Source organism: Drosophila pseudoobscura, chromosome X, assembly GCF_009870125.1.
Source record: "Drosophila pseudoobscura strain MV-25-SWS-2005 chromosome X, UCI_Dpse_MV25, whole genome shotgun sequence".
Lineage (NCBI taxonomy): Eukaryota > Metazoa > Arthropoda > Insecta > Diptera > Drosophilidae > Drosophila > Drosophila pseudoobscura.
In genome coordinates this window covers 22,250,911-22,271,369 of record NC_046683.1, presented here as the reverse complement: position 1 = coordinate 22,271,369, position 20,459 = coordinate 22,250,911, and the positions used below count along the sequence as shown (strand labels likewise).

The 20,459-nt window shown below is 44.9% G+C and overlaps 2 protein-coding genes and 2 long non-coding RNA genes across 8 annotated transcripts in view; 3 read left to right on the top strand and 1 right to left on the bottom strand.

Moving 5' to 3' along the window:
• Positions 1 to 137: 137 nt before the first annotated feature.
• cin (Molybdenum cofactor synthesis protein cinnamon) lies at positions 138 to 3,053 on the top strand. The gene is made up of 8 exons (XM_001355227.4): positions 138 to 317; positions 371 to 1,140; positions 1,204 to 1,382; positions 1,441 to 1,710; positions 1,767 to 1,925; positions 1,996 to 2,158; positions 2,520 to 2,618; positions 2,690 to 3,053. The coding sequence occupies exons 1-8, from the start codon at positions 287 to 289 to the stop codon at positions 2,831 to 2,833; spliced, it is 1,815 nt and encodes a 604-aa protein (XP_001355263.2). The 5' UTR covers positions 138 to 286; the 3' UTR covers positions 2,834 to 3,053.
• LOC4815417 (uncharacterized oxidoreductase SSP0419) lies at positions 2,927 to 18,540 on the bottom strand. 3 transcript variants are annotated; one of them, XM_015185417.2, is made up of 4 exons: positions 18,351 to 18,540; positions 18,070 to 18,124; positions 3,489 to 4,273; positions 2,927 to 3,416 (listed from the first exon to the last, which is right to left on the bottom strand). In XM_015185417.2, exons 3-4 carry the CDS (start codon positions 4,261 to 4,263, stop codon positions 3,199 to 3,201), a joined length of 993 nt encoding a protein of 330 aa, XP_015040903.1. In that variant the 5' UTR covers positions 4,264 to 4,273; positions 18,070 to 18,124; positions 18,351 to 18,540; the 3' UTR covers positions 2,927 to 3,198. The 3 variants fall into 3 exon arrangements, with proteins under 3 accessions (XP_015040903.1, XP_033241438.1, XP_001355262.1); XM_033385547.1 differs by having other exon boundaries at positions 18,476 to 18,519; XM_001355226.4 differs by lacking the exons at positions 18,070 to 18,124; positions 18,351 to 18,540 and adding an exon at positions 10,379 to 10,529.
• Positions 10,751 to 20,459, top strand: part of LOC26532563 (uncharacterized) — a 51,310-nt gene continuing 41,601 nt past the window's right edge. The window contains exons 1-2 of one of the 2 annotated variants that reach the window (XR_004470773.1): positions 10,751 to 10,765; positions 11,625 to 11,643. This is a non-coding gene — a long non-coding RNA (uncharacterized lncRNA). Of the gene's footprint in view, positions 10,766 to 10,965; positions 11,644 to 20,459 lie in introns of those variants that run through there. The other variant, XR_004470772.1, reaches the window with a different exon arrangement.
• On the top strand, positions 12,848 to 16,258 carry LOC117185190 (uncharacterized). Of its 2 annotated transcripts, XR_004470778.1 has the most exons (3): positions 12,848 to 13,209; positions 15,791 to 16,010; positions 16,072 to 16,258. It is a non-coding gene; the product is annotated as an uncharacterized lncRNA (long non-coding RNA). The 2 variants fall into 2 exon arrangements; XR_004470777.1 differs by lacking the exons at positions 15,791 to 16,010; positions 16,072 to 16,258 and adding an exon at positions 13,280 to 13,636 and having other exon boundaries at positions 12,854 to 13,209.

Here is a 20,459-nt window from a genome sequence, read left to right as displayed (position 1 = left end):
GATGGCTCAAGTATTTATATATCTAAGTAGTTTTGGCTGTGCATATTAGTATTCTGCGACTTTAAGGAAACATTCATTATATCTTAAATTAAACGGCAGCGGCAGTGTGTGCACACCTACCAGATTGGTCGCAATGTCGAAATGTCCTAAAAAATGCTAAAAGCCAACACGTTCCAGCGGTCGAAAGTATCGTGCCAAACGCTCTTCTCAAAATTTAATTGCAAACGTGCCGTCGACATTAGATATAAGCTATAACTCGGAATCGCAAAGTAATGCCAATGACATAATGGATCCAATTACTTTCGGTGTTTTAACAAGTAAGTGGCTTCCTAACCCAGCTGGCCCCAATAACATTTCTTATGTGTGACAGTCAGTGACACCTGTTACAATGACCGCTCGAAGGATCGCAGCGGACCGCGTTTGGTGTCTCAGATCATGCAGGCCTTCAGAAATGCGCAGGTAGTCGCCAGCGTGGTGCCCGACGAAAACAGCCTCATTCAGAGCGAGCTGCGTCAGTGGATTAACCGGGAGGAGGTTCGCATCATCTTTACCACGGGCGGCACCGGTCTGGCCCCACGCGATGTGACCCCCGAGGCCACTAAGCCGCTGCTCGACAAGGAGTGCCCACAATTGATGACGGCCATAACCCTGGCCTCGCTGAAAAAGACGACTTTTGCGGCTCTGTCGCGCGGAGTTTGTGGCATCGGTGGCAATACACTGATCCTGAACTTCCCTGGGAGCGAAAAGGCAGTAGCCGAATGCTTTGGAACGGTGAAGGATTTACTGCCCCATGCACTCCATTTGATCAACGACGACGTGGCCCTGGTGCAACGCACCCATGCCCAGGTGCAGGGTACGGAGACGGTGGAGGCCCAAATTCACGTCTGCCCTCACCAGACAGGAGTTGGAGACGGCAGGGATCGCCACTCGCCCTTTCCCATGCTCCCCATCTCGGTGGTCATGGATATCATATTCGGAGTGGTGCAACGCACTACCTGCTTGGAAGATGACATCTGGAAAACGACCTCGCCGGTGAATATACCACCCTTCCGTGCCTCTATCAAGGATGGCTATGCCATGAAATCGACTGGCTTCTCCGGCAGCAAGCGTGTCGTGGGCTTCGTTGCCGCCGGTGATGCGGTAAGTACCCACATCATGTCAAGCAGAGCCAGAAGTGTTAATCCTAACTATTTCCTTCTACAGCCCTGCGCACAGCCTCTGCAAGAGGATGAGTGCTTCAAGATAAATACGGGTGCCCCGCTGCCAGACCAAGCGGACTGCGTGGTCCAAGTGGAGGATACCCTTTTGGTGAGTCGCGACAAACATGGAGAAGAGAGTCTAGTAGAAATTATGGTGGAGCCAAAGCCGGAATTGGATGTGCGGTGAGTACTACTCATTAGAGCATGAATAACTTATCTTACTCCGATCTAATGCCTTCAGTCCCATTGGTCACGATTTGCGCATCCACGATTCCATTTTCCCTATTACGGATTCTTCACCCGTTGTCATTCAGTCTCTACTGTCCTCTGTGGGCATATCTAAGAGCTTACCCAAGCCCAAGGTGGCCCTCGTCTCCACGGGGAGCGAGCTGCTCGCGCCGGGTGAGCTGCCTGTTCCTGGCAAGGTCTACGACTCTAATGCCACGATGCTGGAGGAGCTGCTACTCTATTTTGGCTTCAACTGCATACGCACCGTTGTGCTGAGCGACAAGTAAGTGGCGTTAATTCGCTACTCCTGGCTGACTGACATTAAACATTCTCCTTCAGCTTACCGGAGACCAAAAGATCTCTAGTCCATCTTTTTGAAAAGGTGGAATTTGTCATCTCTACTGGCGGCGTCTCAATGGGCGACAAGGACTTTATAAAGACAGCGCTGGAGGAACTCAACTTCAAGATCCACTGCGGCCGGGTCAACATGAAGCCTGGGTATGGGTTTGTTTCCTTGGCCCATCTCCTCCAACTCTCGCACTAAAGAATTCTTTTCTCCCACCACCAGCAAGCCCATGACCTTTGCCAGCAAGGATAACATGTGTTTCTTTGGACTGCCGGGGAACCCCGTATCCGCCTTTGTCACATTCCATCTGTTTGCGCTCCCAGCCATCCGCTGGGCCGCCGGCTGGGAGAGAACCAAGTGTCCCCTGGCGACCATTCAAGTAAAGGTACGAGATTGCGCTACAGTCATTTAAACAGATGGCGAAATTCGGTCAGAGTGGGTAGAGGTGTTGATTGGCTGTCCCCCGCCGACTTGCTAGTTCTAGAACATGCATAAATTGCTGTAGGTCGTATCTGTCGGCGCAGAAGCGTCAAAGCCCAGTCCACTTCATTCACCATATACGTTTGCTTCTGAGTGGGCCTTATCTGTTTGTTATGAGTTTTGAGTGTTATGTTTTGAGTGCTGATAAGGAGAAGGTGGTTGAGCCAGTAAGCAAGGGCCTAGTAGCCTTGTGAATACTCTTCTAAGGGCGACCCAACATTGTCTGAATGGATTTTCTAATAATAACTACTTTCTTTCTCTGACAGCTGTCTCAAGACCACATTTTGGATCGACGTCCAGAATACGTCCGTGCTTCGGTGACCTCCAAAAACGGTCAACTCTATGCTAGCGTCAATGGAAATCAGGTAAATTTTCTCCCACGCCTTTTGACAGTTTCTTCATCAGAATGACACTCCACTCCCACTGTTATTTATAGATCAGCAGCCGTTTGCAGAGCATTGCAGGGGCCGACGTGCTTGTACACCTACCGGCACGCAGCTCCGAGTGCTTCAAGGCAAGTGCCGGCGAGTCCTATCCCGCCTCCGTGCTGCGCTACGACTTCATATCCAAGTATGAGTAAGTGGACCTCCCGTTTCACCGAATCCATCGATAGCCCTAAGACCACAAGAATTCCTAAACCAATCGAATGTTAGTAAGGACTCCAAGCCCATCGTAGATTAGCACAAAGATTTATTTTCATTGTTCGTATCATTCAGTGCTAAGGTATGTTGTCCATCAAAAATGCACCGTCAAATTGTATGCAAAAACGAGTGAAAATATATATATCATATGTATAAAAATCCTTCCAAAGGAAGAAATATCATTAAACAAAAAACATGGTTAGTGTTGTTAGACGACAACAGGAGCAGGAGAAGAGGTTACAGCGGGGATACGTATGTACAGGAGGCAGCTGGAGCTGAAGGTAGAGACCGAGACGGATCGGATTTACACAGATTGCGTCGCAGACTCGCCTGAAACTGCCGGCCGCTGGAGACGCAACGAAGAGCGGCATGGCAATGTGAATTGGTACTTGTTTTGGGTGAGAAGCGTATAGCGCTCCTGCGGGGCAAAGTCCCACAGCGCCCGCTCGATCACCTGCAGGGCACTGTGGCTGAGCACGTCCGCCGTGTACTGAGTAGGTGCTTCGGCACTCGCTGACATCGCTGTGGAAGAGATGAAAGATAATGTAAATTGAAGCTAGGGAATGGAGCTGCAGGTGCAGGGTTTCAACTCACTTTGTGCTACAGGGGCCTTGTATAGGGACTCGGCTGTCATTCCGCAGGTGTCCAGCGCCACCACACTGACGCCGTACGGCTGCAGCTCCTTCCGCAGTTCTTCGGCGCACTTTTCCACAGCCACGCGCGATGCATTGAAGGCCACCAAACCCTCGCCGCCCGTTAGTGCTGAACCCGTCCGCGTGCCGCTGGCTCCGCCCAGATAAAGGAGGCGACCGCGCGTGGGCCGGAGGAACCCCACAAAGGCCTTGGCCACACGCAACGTGCCAAGGATGTTGGTCTTCAGCATGTGCTCCCACTGCTGCACGTCTTGCGACTCGACCCGTCCCCGGAACACGCTACCGCTGGTGTTGATCACGGCGGCGATGCCCCGCTCGTCGGCGTTCAGGTGGGCGCCCATGGCGACAGTGGCCTCGCGCAGCACATCCTCTCGGGTCACGTCCAGACGCATAGGGATGATCGTGCCAGCGATGGGCTCTTCGCTGTACTCGCGGATCTTCATCCAACCGCAGAGGAGCTTGGCGGGTAGCGAGTCGTGGGCCTCCTTCATACCGGCGAAGACGCGGCACCCCTTGTTGGCCAGGTGGGTGCAAAGCTGCAGTCCCAGGGCGGTGTCCGCACTCGTCACCAGTACCACCCGGCTCGGCTGGGCCTCCACGTTAGCCGCCTCGCTGTCCTCGCGCACCTTGCAGATTAGGTAGATGAGTAGCGCACCGGCGATCGAGAAGAGGGCCAGCAGCTGGAAGGCCAACACCAGCATGGTCATTGGCTCCATTATGACATCTCTGGAAATTCAGTATAGAGATATAATATTATAATTGTCAGACTACGAGTATCTTTTCTAAAATTATATCATGAGACTTATTATCATGACTTATTACTTAGTATTATTTATTATTATTATTATTCCCTTATTGCATTTACTACAACTTTCTAGATCGGACACTCTTCCTTATTGTGGTATGGGTATGGGTATGGGTATAGGTATGGGTATGGGTATGGATATGAGCATGGGCTGCATATCTATATCCATAGCCATGTCGATCTCATGGCATTTTCACTTTAATTAATACTCGTTAGGCTGCCGACGCATCAGGTAACAACTTAACGCTTGCCTTGCAATGTTTTTCTTTCGTTTTCACATAAGACGCTTTAATTATTGCACATTTTTCTTCAAACTTTTTAACAATTTACTGTAACGCTTCTCTTCTCTTCTCTTCACTCATCTGGCTGTCCATCTATCTTCCGAAACCCTTGCAGAAATCGAAAAGTTCGCTCGGGAGGAGCGCAGAGGTGGCAGAGGAACGAATGTCTATGGTATCTATGACGCTACACACATGGATACGGACACGACACGAATGCGACCAGCGAGGCGTGTCCAGTGCGAGCAAGTCTTCCATGCATTTGGAAATAAACTATGTCTAGGTTCCTCTTAGCTTTTCACTGCATGCGCCACCGATGGAACACATAATATGTACATATATATGTACATCTGCACATGCATAAGTAGGTGGAGAATGAACCAAAGTAAAAGTTGGAGCACACTCAGCAGCAGCCGCAGCCGCAGCCACAGCTCTCAGCTCCGTGGAGAGTCAGTATCAGAAACGGAGACGGAGTCAGCTGTGATATATGCCACGAATTCTTTAGATCGGCGATCCGGATCCCCCATCCAACCACTGGGGCCGCGGCTCAGTTAGTCGACTGGGATATTTTCAAAGCCGCTTTTGGACCCCATCCAGGTTCCGGCCGCTTGGAAGCGGGCTTCCTCCCGCTTGGAAAATTTCACCAATGTGCTTTGGGGCGAGGCAGGGAGTGAAGCAGGGCCACAGTTGACATGCGGAAATGGGTTGGCCATACGAGTATGTGCTGCTGCAGTTGCTGCTTTTGGCAGTCGCACTGGGGTCGGTATTTGGGCGAGGAAGCGGTGAGGCGGCGAGGCGGTGCAACGGAAGTGGAATCGGAATCGCTTTTGGTCAAGCCACAATGCGGCACTGGTGCATCCACCCCGAGTTGCGTCACCAAATAAACTATCAACGGAATCCACCCAGCAAACAAACGACAGCGGCTCCAAATGATATTCGATTGAAAGAAAGCCTTGCCTGAGCAAGGAGCTGACTCCATCCCCTCGACCTCAATGCTATCCTTCGTAATTACACTGACAACCACACTGGGCGCCCGTGATGAAGGCAGCTTTTGCGATGGCCAGGGCACGCTGCTTGGTTAGCAACGGCAGTCGTAACCACGTGCAAGGAGATCTTCTTAGGGAAGCCAGTCTGACTGTCCAGCTGCGGCTGCTGTGTGTCGCCGGTTGACCCCACACCACAGCATGGGCTGCCTTCTTGCTGGAAATTGCCGATGCAATCGAAGAAAACGGCCGCCTGTCCGTTCTTGTCGATGCGGCCGAAAATGGTGACACGTTGTAGGGTTAATGGCGTCCCTGGAACTAGATGACGGAGAACATCTGGGCCATACCCCAACATCCTGCGCTCGACAGAGGACACAAATTTAGTTGTATCCTACGAGATACCTATGTACTCCAATAAACCATATGTTCTGAAGTTGGTGGTCTTCTTCATCTCTCAATGCTCAGTGCCGGACTGCCTGCATCCTGAGAAATGGTTACCGTGGAGTAGCCTTGGTGATCATCGAAAGGTTGCGCAAGCGCTTGTGTGCTGCAGTTATGTCAACTGTGCGGCAGTTCTAACGACTGTCAATCAGCAGTTACAGTAGCAGAAGATACAATCTTTGGATTTGGATTTGGATTTGGATACCGCTAGCTCTATCCTACTTAGTGAGATGTGTACTCGTACTTTTCACCCTGAAGCTATGGATTAAGGTGTTTTGACTTTCTTCATAGAGATACATCAATGCAGATACATTTACTCGTACTATGAAGCGGAGTACCAGTTATTCTACCAGGTCTGCAGCGAATCAAAACGTTGCGACTGATTTCATGCTGAGGTCTCGACACTGCGCTAAATAAATGTCACATAAAACCACATCATTGTTTGCCCGACGATGGCTCAGACCGCCGGCCAAAATGAATACACGAGTATTCATTTAGTAGCTTTTGGAAATTTTCGAGAATACACAAGAGTTCCTGATCTTTTACTTTTTCTGAAATGTTTTGCTTGGACAGAAATCTCTCTCAAAATCTGAGAGGTGCTCTGAATAAACGGTTTTTATTCTTCATCAATACACTATACAGGTTTCGATCCACTCCGTGTCCTAGGCAGTGTCCGTCTCAGAGGCAGAAGACAATGATTTCCTCTCAGGATAACTATTTAACATACTTAGCTCATCGACCAGAATCTTGCGAATATTGTTCTCCAAGCAACGTGCACAACGCCCCTGTTTGTTCAGTGGCCAACATGTTACATACATATGCTACATACATATGTATGTACATATGCTACATATGTATGTACATATGTATATATGTATGTAGTCATGTATATATATATGTACATATATAGCATGTATATAGTATATAGTATATAGTATATAGTATGTGTACTCACTCACACACATACTCGTATGAGATTGTGTATGTTAATTGCGACATTTGCTTTGCAGATTTGGCTGTGGTCAGGCTCAGACATTCATAAGCTTGAGTTGGAGTTTAGTTTGTGTGTCTGCCTTTTTGCCTTTGTTTTCGCCTCGTCTCTTTTTGAGCATTTTTGCTGTTGGCATTCAACCCAAATATGTCAGACAGTCCGGAGACACGGACACAGACACGGACGCGTACACAGACACGGACGCGGACACAGACACGGACGCGGACGGGCCTGGCATCCCAATGGCATGAGATCGATACCCATAAAGTCGACATGTGCATACATATACATACATATGTATGTACAGTCGTTTAAATTTTCACGACTGCGACATTACCTATGTATACGCCGCATAGGCCAGGCAACGCAACCTGTCCGCGAGCTTAACTAGATGCGATGCGAGCCGATTTATTCGTGGCTTGGGTGTTGGGAAGGCAATATTATGAATGTAGTTCATTATAGATAAGCCATTTTGATTAATGATTCAATTAATGATGAGGATTCATGGAGAAGCAGATAAATTAAGATATTTTCTCGGCCACTAGTGCCAAGTGATAGGCAGGATCAAATTTTTATTTGCCGAATTTTCTTATTACTGTCTTTGTGTCTTTGTGCCGATATTTTTTAGGGGATAGCTATTCGATGCACAAAATTAGGCTTGGTTAACTCCTTTGATCGTTTTCACTTCTAAATTTGTATTGTGAACTAAAAGACAATTGTCTAGAAGACAACAAGCTGTTCCCACAACATTGAAGGCTAACTTCTTTGAAAGCAAGCACTCTCTTGAACGACTGTGCTGATGTACCCTCAAAACATGCATACAAATCGTAGGCCCAGAGTAAATTCCTTTTGAAATCATAGATATACATACATATGTACATATGAATGTATGTATATGCAAATTTATGTACATGAGTATGCCCGTTCAATCAGTGTGGGCAAACTTATTTCGCATTCTAGTTATTATGGTGTTATAACATTAGACTTGGCCAGTTTTAGTGTTGGGACCCGTCTTTAGTACCGTCTGGAGGATATCAGTCGAAGACTTTTTGTCACTTTTTGTGATAAAATGATTTTTGATCGAAAATCTCTGACAACCAAGCAATAAATGTGGATTTCGATTTGCGATATCCGATAGCAGCCGAATCCGAAACTGATTGCAGCTTGGCCTCTTTCTTCGTCTTCGTCTTCGCCTTTGTCGTTGTCTTTGTCTTTCTTCTTTGATTTGCCTTTGCTGCTTTGCTGCACATTTTCGCCGCATTCGTGGCGCATGCTAAGCAAAATTGTTGGCTAATTGCCACAATTGAAGAATCAATCAAAGAAATAATTGAAAAACGCAAGACAAAAAAAACAACACGAGACCGAATCGTGGCAAATCAAGACTTCGAAATGGGCCCAATTAATTTTCACCCCAACGTCCGCGGTCCAACGGTGTGTTCCCTCGGTCCCACTCCTCCCTCTTCCAGGCAGACCGCTCTCCCTTGTGTGTGTGTGTGTGTGTGTGTGTGCGCGTCGTTGTCCCACTCCCACTCGCTTTTACCGTACGTACGCTGTACGAGTATGCATGTGTGTGTGGCTTGGAATCGGTTTTTGTTTCTGTTTTGGGGCATTTCTGCTGTAATTCTTTTCGTATTGGGTTGCTGCCGTGTTGTATGTACATATGTATGTACATACATATGTACATATGTATGTATGTTTGTCTGTTGCTTTGCATTTCATGTTCAGGTGCGATCGAGATTTCCATTTTGCTTTAACACATTTCTGGCTAGCTTCAAGTGCTAATTTGGCCAGACCCCTGCCCTCTACCTCTACCTCTACCGCCACCTCCCCCACCCTCGCCCTCGCCCTCGCCCTCGCCCCCACGTTAGGCTGAGGTTGGCCTAAATACCGAAAGACGGTATTGTCAGCAGCAAAAGCTACCGATACGCATTTAAAAGGTGAAAATATGTATGCAAAAATTGTATTTTGCTTTGCTTTATTTTGGGTTTGTTTGTTTAGGTAGCTCTGTCCCCCTCTCTATCTCAGTCTATCCTTCAGTCTCTTCCTCCGTCCCGCTCTGGCTCTGGCTGTAGGTGGCTTGAATTTCAATCATTTTGGTTTTCTGTTTTGGCGCGCTCCAGCCTTCCCGCTCTGGCTCTCCATCTCATGTCCAACAGTACAACCCTGGGGGAATGACATGACTGCATTCATTGCAGTGCATTGCGTTTGTTGGTGGTGGGGATAGGACAAAGCCATGCTTCGAAATTGCGTTTCGGATTTTGGTGAGAGCGGACATACATGCATACATATGTACATATGTACATATGTATGTATGTACATGCATATGCTTACAAGTACATACATATGTATGTACCCCGTACTTTCCTTTTCAATATCATCTAAATTTAGCCACACAACAAATTTCCCAAGTCGTTGAATCGCGATATTTCAAGGTGGTTGTGGTGCTGACAACTGACAGAAGGAGAGAGAACGACGAGCGACAAAGTTGCATACATACATACATATGTACATATGTATGCACCTTTTTTTGTCTTGATCAATTGACAATTTGATCAGCAACAAAACAGCAAAAGCAAAAGCAAAAGCAAAGGCAACAGCAACAATGACAAATAACAGCTATAAGCAGTCAGCAATTTTTCTTTTCAGGTGCAATGAACTTTTCCTCAAGAGTTAACCACAAAAATCTTCATCTCCATCTTCCACCTTCCATCTCTGCTTTCCGCTTTTAGCTCCATTTTCGCCGCATTTTATGCCGCATTGTCTTCCAATTGGAACTTCCGAGAGGGCAGGCAAAGTAATTGCCTACACCATCGCCCCTTTTTCACTTCCACTGTATCATCCCCCTTCCCTCCTTCTCAACCACTATCCAATTTTGCAACTCCTCCCCTCCTCCGCTCATCCGCTCATCCACTCCTCCACTCCTCCACTCCTCCACTCCTCTACTCAGCATCATTTTCAAGTTCAAATGTAAAACATTGCAAATGCTGTTGCTCTCGCTGTTGCTGTTGCTGTTGCTGAAGCGTTTGTTTCCATTTCTCTTCCATCTTCAGATTAGATCATCGCTTCGAATCGGTGAAATATGCGCGGGCGCCGTGATGATGGCGCACTGGAATACCTCTTTAAGTGGGCAGTAGGGGTAAGGTAGGGGCTATTACGCTAAGCAGATGACACCATTTGCCTTGAATAGGAATGCCGTTTTGGGTGTGGAAGGAGGATTGAATGAGAACCATGCTGTCATCGGACTTGGAAGCAGATGTAACTTAACATTTCTGGCACCCTCAGATTATTCTTAGTCGAGGCGACTGCAATATAAAACTTATCGCTTTAACTTACACCCTTTAATATTCTGATGAATAATTTGTGGATCCCATCTAAAGGTTGTACTAAAAACCAATTGCACTTAATTGCCAAGTGCGTCTCAAGCCCGAGGATCCAAAAACCAAAGGATCCACGCCGTGAGTGGACGCAGCTGGGAGATCGCTTCTCTGGCACGAGCATGCAAGACCAAAATACACGAAGTAAGTAAGTAGGAAATAAGCTCCGTTAAGACTGAGTTACGCTAGAAATCAATTTTCACGGCGATTGGACGACCCTCGAAAGAGTGAAGCTCGTTCCGTTTTATTTTCTGATACCACCGACTGGAAATTGGCTAACTTTTCTTTTCGGTTGCATTTCCCATGTGAATGCACTCATTGAAATTATGATGATGCACTCGATAAGGTAAGGGCTTCTCACGTCTTCTCATGTTGTGGATTCGATTCGATTCGCATCGCATCGCAACGCATCGGTTCGGTTTGGATATCACCCATATTCCACGTTCCATTGACCAATCGGAGGCTTATATTTGTCATAATAATTTTTTTGTGTGGACCTAATTTAAGCATTTCTTTAGCTCTCTTTGGCCATTACCTCATCACTCGCTTACCTCGCTTTCTGATGCAAATTTTATGGGGTGCTGCGGGTTGCGGGTTGCGGGTTGCGGGTTGTTGCTGTTGCTTGGATGTTGGCAATGTTTAAAAAACTTCAACATTTTAGATCAATTTGAAGATGCTCATTGATTCGGCTTGGTTCGATGGAATTCGCTTTGATTTGATTTCTTTTAATTTTGCAAATGAATTCCATTCTGATTCCGTCGGTCCAAAAAACACACGAAATAAATAAATGTTTGGTAAGGAAAAAAATCAGTGAAACAATAGCAATGCAATGGCGTCATGTGTCGGTCCGTCACTCTTTCATTGTTTCTGCCTGCCCGTCTGAGTACCAAATATAATTGCTTTAATTGGTTTCAATTTTGTATTTTTGTTTTTGTTTTGTTGGCTAAAACCAAAACAGCAACAGCTAACTCCACTGCAATTGCAGTTGAACAACTTTACGCTCCATTCAGCATTAAAATTACTTTGTGCCACTTTCAAAGCTATTTCTGCTACAAAAACACCAGCAGCCTATTCTGTTTCTTCTTCTTTTTGGCCTCACAACAAGTCTTATTGTTTTGCATTGCCTTTTCCATGATTTGGACGCCTTCTCTCAATTTTGTGTCTGCGTACTATGCTGCTTGGAACTGGACACTGGGGCAGGGCAGGTGGAATATGAATATACTCGTAAGTACATACACGTATGGCAAACGAAGACGATGGGGATCCGACAGAGAGAAAGAAAGAGGAATGTCGAAAATGTCACGATTGTCACGCTTCAAGTTCCAAAGAAGTGAGAGAAAATGCACTGTACCAAGTGATAACAGAGCACAATGCAATAGAACGGAACGGAACAAACCGAACGAAATTGAATGGAATAGAATAGAATAGAATAGAATAGAATAGAATAGAATAGAATAGAGTAAGATAGCATGCTAAAATCCTCAAAACATATTCTTTAGTATATATTTTATATTAATACATAAGTATCGAACAATTGGTTTCCATCGTGCGATGCAAAACTAGCCAAGTTTCCATCGTGCGATGCAAAACTAGCCAAATAATGAATAATGACTACTGTTTCGATAGCTGTTCAATGAAATTTGGCTATTCTAAAGGTACATATGTATGTACATACATACATATGTACTCTATAACGTTATACCAAAGACTATACAATACCAAGATGTTGCATGAGCGACCAAAAAGCTGTTCTATGGCGGGTCCTAACATTAGAACCCAAAAGGCCCGAGGGAGCGCGCGGGGTTTCAATTCCCTTCTCGCCTGTACTTCGTCTCTACCGCGACCCCGCTGCCCATCGGTTTCGTCTGTTCGGCAATTCTGGACTCTCGAGCCTCAGCACCGTCGAAGCGGTGGTCGCGGATCGCCGATGTCCTTGGAGCGGCACAGTGGGAAAATTCGATTGGAAAATTCTCTATTAGAATTTATCTAAAGCACTCATACAATTTTTGCACTATTTCGGCTGAGTCCCCACTATTTTGTTTTTGTATTCTTTCTCTTGAGACACACCGACTCGACGCTGACCGAGGCATTGACGAAGCCGAGTAGCATTTCGGAGGCGAAGGTAGCGTAAAAGAGAATTGAAGTAATAGCCCCGCGCGCCCCTACCCTGAAGCGTCAAACGAAAATTGAAAAAGAATTTGTTCCTCATGCAACATCTTGGTATTGTATAGTCTTTGATAACAGTTAATAAACAAAAAATTCCCCCAACTTATGACTTTACTCATATTTTCCATGTTGAAGTCAAACTTATGTGCCTTTTTACATTTTGCAAACAATTAATAGACATACTGTACATATGTACATACATTCTTCGTTAAGATTCTTTGTGTATAAATTAGCTAAGCTAGCTAAGCTCAAAAAGTCGCATTCGGCTGTCGATTTTCTAATCGAGCCACCGTTAATCTATCATACTCTGGCTGAGCAACCTCGTCTCAAACATTGCTGACTTGAACGTTAATCAAGAATGATTATCAACAGCAGCAATAGAAATACATACATATGTATGTAGCTATTTTCACGGGCTACTAGTAAGGCGGATTGGCTTATCACCTGTCAACCAGATCTGTCACGTAAGCAAAACAAATCGAAAACACTTTCAATATAATTGCAAAAATATTTGAAACCATATTCGTTGCCGATCCATTGGCTCAGCCCCGGTCGCTTTCCTTTCTTGGAGGTGGGCTACACAGTGCACACACAAGTCAAGACGGAGTGTGGGGTCTGATCTGCGTACGTCCCGGGAATTTTAATCATTCGTATATTTCTCTTTTCGTACATGCTTAATTGTTTGTTTTTGTAGCCATCGCTCTGCGTTTTTCCCCATTTTGCTTTGACTGCTCCACGGAGGCCAATTTGATTTCCACTTCGATTCGATAAACGAATGGCGCACGTAAAATATCGATCAACAACGAATCTGGGACTACCCTTGCTCTTAGGTCAGGACCACCTGACCATCTTGATCTATTGACGTTATTGAGTGAGATTTTGATTATTATGAGTGAGATCAGAAAGGGTTGTAAATGAACGTGGTGACTTTTCACTTTAACTCCGTGAAAAAGCGTTAGCAAAGAGACGGATTTTCGTGACGATAACTGTAGCAAAAAGAGGAGCTTTCTCAATTAATAAATTTTCCCAATTTTAACGTTCCCCTCAAAAAGCACAGTACGTTTTTGTGGTAGTGGATATTTTGATTGCAGTCGGTTATTTTGTGCTTTATTTTTGGCTTTGTGATGCTAATGTTTTCATGTGATTCGATTGGAATGGATTGGACTGAGATTCCTCAGTTGGATTGGATTAGACTCGATTGATTCCGAACAATGGAACCTACTCAAGCGTCCTATTTGTGGCTGTTGGTGTTGCTGTCGTGGCTCTTTCCGCCAATTATTATGGCGGACAGGGGTCCGTCCCCGTCCCCGTCCCCGTCCTCGTCCCCGTCCCCAACCCAACCCAAGTCCAAAGTTGTTTGTCGTTTTGTGTTTTCGATTTTTTTATTTCTTAACATTTTGAAATTGCACTTCTTTTTGCCGTTAGCTGTTAGTCCTAGGATCGTTGGTCCCCGGCCAGGCAGACGATAGAGGGCAGCACCAATCTGCGGAAAAATCAATCCGACTACAGTTCGATCGTTTAATCGCTTTCTCTTTGGGCAAAGCATGGCAATCATTTGACTGTGACCCACCAGAATAGACTAAAAATTAAGATACATCAGATACAGCAAATTACATCCAGTCCTTCCGTAACTCGAGCTTGCAAATGTAGAATTTCTTTGTAAGTCGAATTTTTATGGGAAATCACAAGTTACATATGTTGTAACTACATTGAAAATCTGAACTTTCTGGAGATGCTGATTACGAAACGTGGTTAAGAGGACAAAATATAAATTCCAGTGATCGTTCTAACTCCGAATCAGTGGATCGGATTCTAAGAAAGCGGGGAGTGTTGAAAGTTCTGTTGAGGAAATTGTTTGTCAGCCCGCCAAGAGCTTTCAATGTAAATCAAAAACGAGTGACTCTGCAACAGATGATCCCCTTAAAGCTTTAAACAAACTGGAATCTTTTGTTGCTGAAAATAACAAAGACAAGGGGGAACGTTGGGAGCCGCGGTAAATGCCGCTATGCTATCGTAATAGAATTCTATATGATTCAGATTCGGAAATCTGCAAGATGCAGTTTTTCTCTACGATTCGGCGGTTTTGGTTTTCTTATACCTTCAAAGTTGTGAATGCCACACATTTTTGTCTCTTGTGGGGACAGAATGTTTATATATGTATTTACATATGCCCGATAAATGTATTGAATATATGAAGGTATGGAACATGACGACAAGAGTGTGTGCGAGGGAGACAGAAAATCAGTCAGAGCGTGTCGTCGGGCGCTGCGTGGCCACTGCAGATTGATTTGTTCCTTTTGGTTATAATAATGATCCGATCTGATCCAGATTCGATAATCTTGAAGATATGGTCATTCTCTATGACAGTGCGTTACTAGTTTTCTCGTATTTTCAAAATTGTGGTTGCCACAGATTTTCGTCCTTTGTGGACGCGGAAGGGGGCGGGGTGAAATTTTGAAATACTCTTTCAACAGTGACAATTCACAGAAGTCTGGAAACAACAAGTCGTTGCTCTATCTTTTATAGTCTCTGAGCATTAGGTGCTCTTAGGGACGGACAGGCGGACAGACGGACAGACAGACATGGCTCAATCGACTCGGTTATTGATGCTGATCAACAATATATTTATATTCTTTATGGGGTCGGAAACGCTTCCTTCTGGACGTTACATCCATACACTTTCACCACAAATCTTATATACCCACATACTCTTTTTGAGTATCGGGTATAAAAACAATTTTTTCTGTAAATCGAAGCCTCCATAAATCGAACGTTTTCAAATTCAGCTGTATATTTGTATATATGTACGCACATCCCTCTAGTACTGGCGGTGGCGATTGACCATGCCCGAACTACTGATTTGGCTCGTTCATACATGGGTACTTTCCGGACTAACCCTATGGTAAACGAACGCCGCACCACTCAAGGAAGAGACAAAAAATGTTGCTCTGTATACTCTACAACCCACCGCGCACCAGCCACCGAACTAGTTCGGTTGGGATGCAACGTCTCACCAGTAGACGAAAAAACGAAAAAGCATGAGAGGAAAATGAAGAGAGCAGGTAGCTAAAAATGATGCTGATCTGCTCTTCTCCTTTCCCTTTTCTGTTTTCGGTAATTTCATTGCTAGAATGTTCTTTGCGTTTGGCGTTTGTGCAAATCAGTGCGGCTGTCCAAGTGATTATAGTTATTCAATTTTAAACAGTTATTCAAAGCAAATGTATAGCAAACGGCATTTGCGTAGGCTCAATAAAGAAATATAAGACAAATATGCAGCCAAACATAATCGTGCTAGCGGAGAAACAGTGTCGTGCAGTGAAATAGAAAAAGTTGAAGGCCGCGAAATAGGAGAGACAATCGACGAAAATGAAACAAATGGAAAGTGACACTGAAAAATTTAAAGAACTTCTTTAGAGTTTTGATTGGTAAGCTTATATGCTTTTGGTTTTTTTGTATTCCTATTATATATGTATTTTATATTTATAGATGCCATAACTGTAGGTACGGGGACAGCATCAGCTGAAGTCCAGATTAGGAAAGCCCTACAGCTGCAAAAAAAACGTTTTTTCAAAAACAGTACCACCGCGAACAGCAGACCTTAATTAGTAAATTTAAAAACTTAAATGAAATATGTACATATATAATAAAATACAAATTTAAATATGAAATTAAATGAAGATTGATAACCTACTTCATGGGTACCCATTTCACTAGCTACTACATGGGTACTCATTTCACTAGCTACTAGGCGAGTACCCATATCACTAGTTAGGGGGTAAACGATGTGGTGTCGCTGGTCCCCATGTCGTAGGACATTGCGGGTAAAAATGGAAATGATGAAAAGCATTGTTAAGGGTTAGTAAAGAAAGTACCCCTGGTCTGTTAGGGAGTGGTGATATCACCACCTCCGAACTAGTTCCCAGTACTGCTGGGATATGTTATGTGCATATATAAGTATTCGCTCTCTGTTTCTGCAGTCTAGGCACTACCAACAGATCTGATGTCTTCACTCACCTGTTCCCCACCAAATTCTTTTCGCCTGAGCATGAGACATAGAAAACCTACATAGAAAACAGAAAATACTACAAACTAATTTGAGGGATGTATGTAGCAGAAACTGAGAACATATCGTCGACGCACTTCTGAGAGAGTCTGTGGAGTTGGGCGGGACGGATAAAGTGCTGGCCCGGTGTCTTTGTGTATATGAGAGGAGGATGTACTGTTTTCTCCAAAATCTCGGACAAATACTTCCAAGAATGATGATCTTCCACATACGATGATCTATATGTACATATTAGCATTAGGAACATAAGGAGATCGTATGCAACCCTCAAAGCCAACAATCCTTCATCTTCCGTCACACCATTGACTGACCTATTCAGTTAGCTGAGTAACTCGTTTCCAGAACATTGGCTAAAGTATTTCTTGGCTTTCAATTAGCTCGCATAAAGTCACGTGGAGTCACGACAAGTCGAGACGAGTCAAGTCAATTTAAGTGAAGTCAAGAACCAAAGAGCGAAAAGACTCGGGCGTGAAGATGTTTTTGATGTCTAAATCAGAAGCCCAGCCAGCTCCCCCGATTCAGAGCCAGAGCAATCTCTCTCTGTGAAACCCAACCCGAAACTCATTCCATAGTCGGTCTGACAAGAGACATCAGTCGTCTTAAGACAAACAAACCCAGTCTGAAGCTGAGACTGAGTCTGCGACTGAATCTGTTTCTGAATCTTAAACGTTTTGAACAATGACCTTAAAAGGTTTTTTTGTCGTTGTGGGTCATGTGTGCATGCGTGGAATTTCAGATGAGAGTGAACCACCGGGAATCGGTTGAGTAAATGGAAAATCATAAATTACATAAGTAAACAAAGGATGACAGGGGAAGAGAGTGCGGAAACGGTATAGGGATCGGGGTTGGGATCGTGATCGAGGAGACAGAGAAGATGGGGATCTATAGAACAGGACTGACAGGTCCCGTTCTCACTGACGTTCCCAAGACTATAGATACTGGTACAAAATGTCCAATACGGTCCAATCAATGTCATTCCACTCGGCTTACCATTCTGTAGTCCATTCACATTCCCAAGACTTCAAGAACTGTCCCAAAGAATGTAGTTGCTTTTTTGCATAATTATATTTGGCTGCTGCTGCTGTTACTTAAATGGAGATTGATAGCTTTGCGAGCGATTCGGCACGAGTGAGATCTCTATGGTATTCCTCAGATACGAGGAGAGCATATACTTAACAAATTCAGATGATAAAACAATGGACAGGGGGCCATCAGTATAGGGCTTGCGGTGCTTGAAATCGATAAGTGGGGAAAAGATCGATGGATAAATAGCTTGAAATACAAACGTTGACATTGAGCCAAACTCCTAGACCAGTTTATACCCTGTTCACACCCAGTTGGGACCAGTTTTAGGCCAATAAATACTCGTCATAAATGCATACGTACTTAATTAAAAATATTTTTGGTTTGGAGCTGCTCACCTTTTCAGCTAGATCAAATGTTAAATTCAAATTCGTTGTTTTTTTTATTTTTTTTCTAAAACGAATGGAATCAAATACAAATTTATTAACTAAATATTAAACACAGTAAAAAATTTAACAGAAAAAAAATCAAATGTGCCTAAAAAGGAAGCAGCCTGGGAGCTGCTTTCGAATTGCGGCTCTTCGGTTTCTGTTTTAATATTGTGCCTTCGGTCTTGGGTTGGAGGTTTTAATTTCGATTTCAGTTTTCGTTTTCGATTTGGTCTACCAATTTCACGCACAGTTTGGGCCAAAAGCAATACTACATTCGCGACTCGAGCTGTTTGTCGGAAACTCTTGAGCGGGCGACAGAGACTCTGTGTGTCTCGCTGTCTGTCTGCGTTTTCGTTTATGGCTGCGCCTGCACCTTTTTCTCTGACTGCGACTGGACTGAGCCCGAACCGAAGACTGGCAAGTGCGGTTTTGGCTCGCCTCAGTCGCAGTCGTTGTCGTTGTCGTTGTGGCAGCGATCGAACGAACGAAGCGAAAACGAAGACGAGCCGAAGCTGTTCGTACGTGTGCAAGTTGATCTTAACTCCCCCCCAGTCCCCCAGCCTTCCAGTCGTCACTCCATGAGTTGCTTGGGCCCAAAAGCCCAGTCTTTGCTGTTACGTGCGTGTGGCCCCACACCCCTCCCTTGAAGCCCACTATTTACCTTTGGCCGAACCTCGGCCGATCGTGCTTGTGCTTCGTCTCCTCTCTCTACGTTCCACTAGCTAACTTTTGACGAACCAAAGTCTCTGCTGCTCGTGCGTGTGCCAGTCGACTCTTCTTTTCCCCCTCTTTAGAGCTTGAGTAGCTTTGGCCTTTCGCGTGTGGAAGGCGAGAAAATGTCAAATGATCTCCATCCACTTAGGACCTCCACATCCCAACTGGTTTTACAGGTGCGACTGTGCTTCTCGCAGGGGACCAGTCTGAACGCCTCTTCCTCAGCCCCATGGCAATGATTGAATCAACCTGCCTGCCTGCATCAACCAAATTTGTGCGAAAACAAGGTGTGGATGCCACATTATTTGAAGGAAAGGTTGAGAAGAACGAAAAAGACAACTAAAAGTCATATTTAAAGCAGCTCTAGCTATCAAACACGGAGTACGATCAATTATGTTATGGGGCTTCCATGTTGCATGCTCCACAGAAACTAGCATAATCTAGGGCACATTTTTCTCCGATAGACCAGGATCTTTTCGGGGTCTCTTAGATTTTCAATTTATAACCATGAAGATTTTACTCAAAATGAGTATTGGGGTATATTAGATTTGTGGTGAAAGTGGATGTGTGTAACGTCCAGAAGGAATCGTTTCCGACCCCATAAAGTATATATATTCTTGATCAGCATCAATAGCCGAGTCGATTGAGCCCTGCCTGTCTGTCCGTCTGTCCGTCCCCATCAGCGTTGTGAGTTGCTGCGGACACCGCAACTCTACATTTATACCCGATACTAAGTCAGTATGGCTCTCCTCCGGCAGACGCCGCTAATATTAAGCGACACGACAAAGAGTGCGTGCGAGAGAGACAGAAAATCAGTCTGAGCGTGACGTCGGGCGCTGCGGAGCCACTGCAAATTGATTTGTTGGTTTTGGCTATATAAATGATCTGATCTGATCCAGATCCAGAAGATTCTGCGTTTTTAGTTTTCTCGTATCCTCAATATTGTGGATGCAACAGTTCTTTGTCCTTTGTGGGGGCGGAAGGGGGTGGGGCGAAATTTTGAGATATACGTTTTATAGTGAGATCTAACAGGAGTGCGGATACTAAATTTGGTTACTCTAGCCTTAATAGTCTCTGAGATTTGTGAATATCCCCAGATTTGCATCCTTTGCGTGGGCGGAAGGGGGTGTGGCGAAATTTTGAAACAAACTCGTCTCGGTCCGATATATTAGGAGTGTGGATACCAAATTTGGTTGCTCTAGCTTTTATAGTCTCTGAGATCTAAGCGCTAATTTTTTACTCTAAGCAAAGCCTCTTATGCTACCTGTGTGTTAAAGAGAGACAGGGCGAGAAAAAATGAAATTTTTTTCTTGATTCTGGCTATAATAATAATACGATCCAATTCAGATTCTGCAGTCTAAAAGATATAGTCATCTTCTACGATTCTGCGTTTTCAGTTTTCTCGTATCTTTGAATTTGTGGATGCCACAGATTTTCGTCCTTTGTGGGGGCGGAAGTGGGCGGGACAAAGCTTTGAAATATTCTTGAAGCAGTGACATATCACAGAAGTCTGGATCCAAAACATCGTTGCTCTAGCTCTTATAGTCTTTGAGCACTAGGCGCTGAAGGGGACGGACAGACGGACGGACGGACAGACGGACAGACAGACAGACAGACATGGCTCAATCGACTCGGCTATTGAT

Bases quoted from the DNA above. Each gene is read 5' to 3' on its own strand.
- cin (XM_001355227.4), top strand. From the start codon at position 287: ATGGATCCAATTACTTTCGGTGTTTTAACAA. The intron at 2,159-2,519 runs GTACGAGATTGC...TTTCTCTGACAG, and splicing joins TGGCGACCATTCAAGTAAAG to CTGTCTCAAGACCACATTTT. The intron at 2,619-2,689 runs GTAAATTTTCTC...TGTTATTTATAG, and splicing joins CTAGCGTCAATGGAAATCAG to ATCAGCAGCCGTTTGCAGAG.
- LOC4815417 (XM_015185417.2), bottom strand. From the start codon at position 4,263: ATGGAGCCAATGACCATGCTGGTGTTGGCCTTCCAGCTGCTGGCCCTC. The intron at 3,417-3,488 runs GTGAGTTGAAAC...TCTCTTCCACAG, and splicing joins CAAGGCCCCTGTAGCACAAA to CGATGTCAGCGAGTGCCGAA.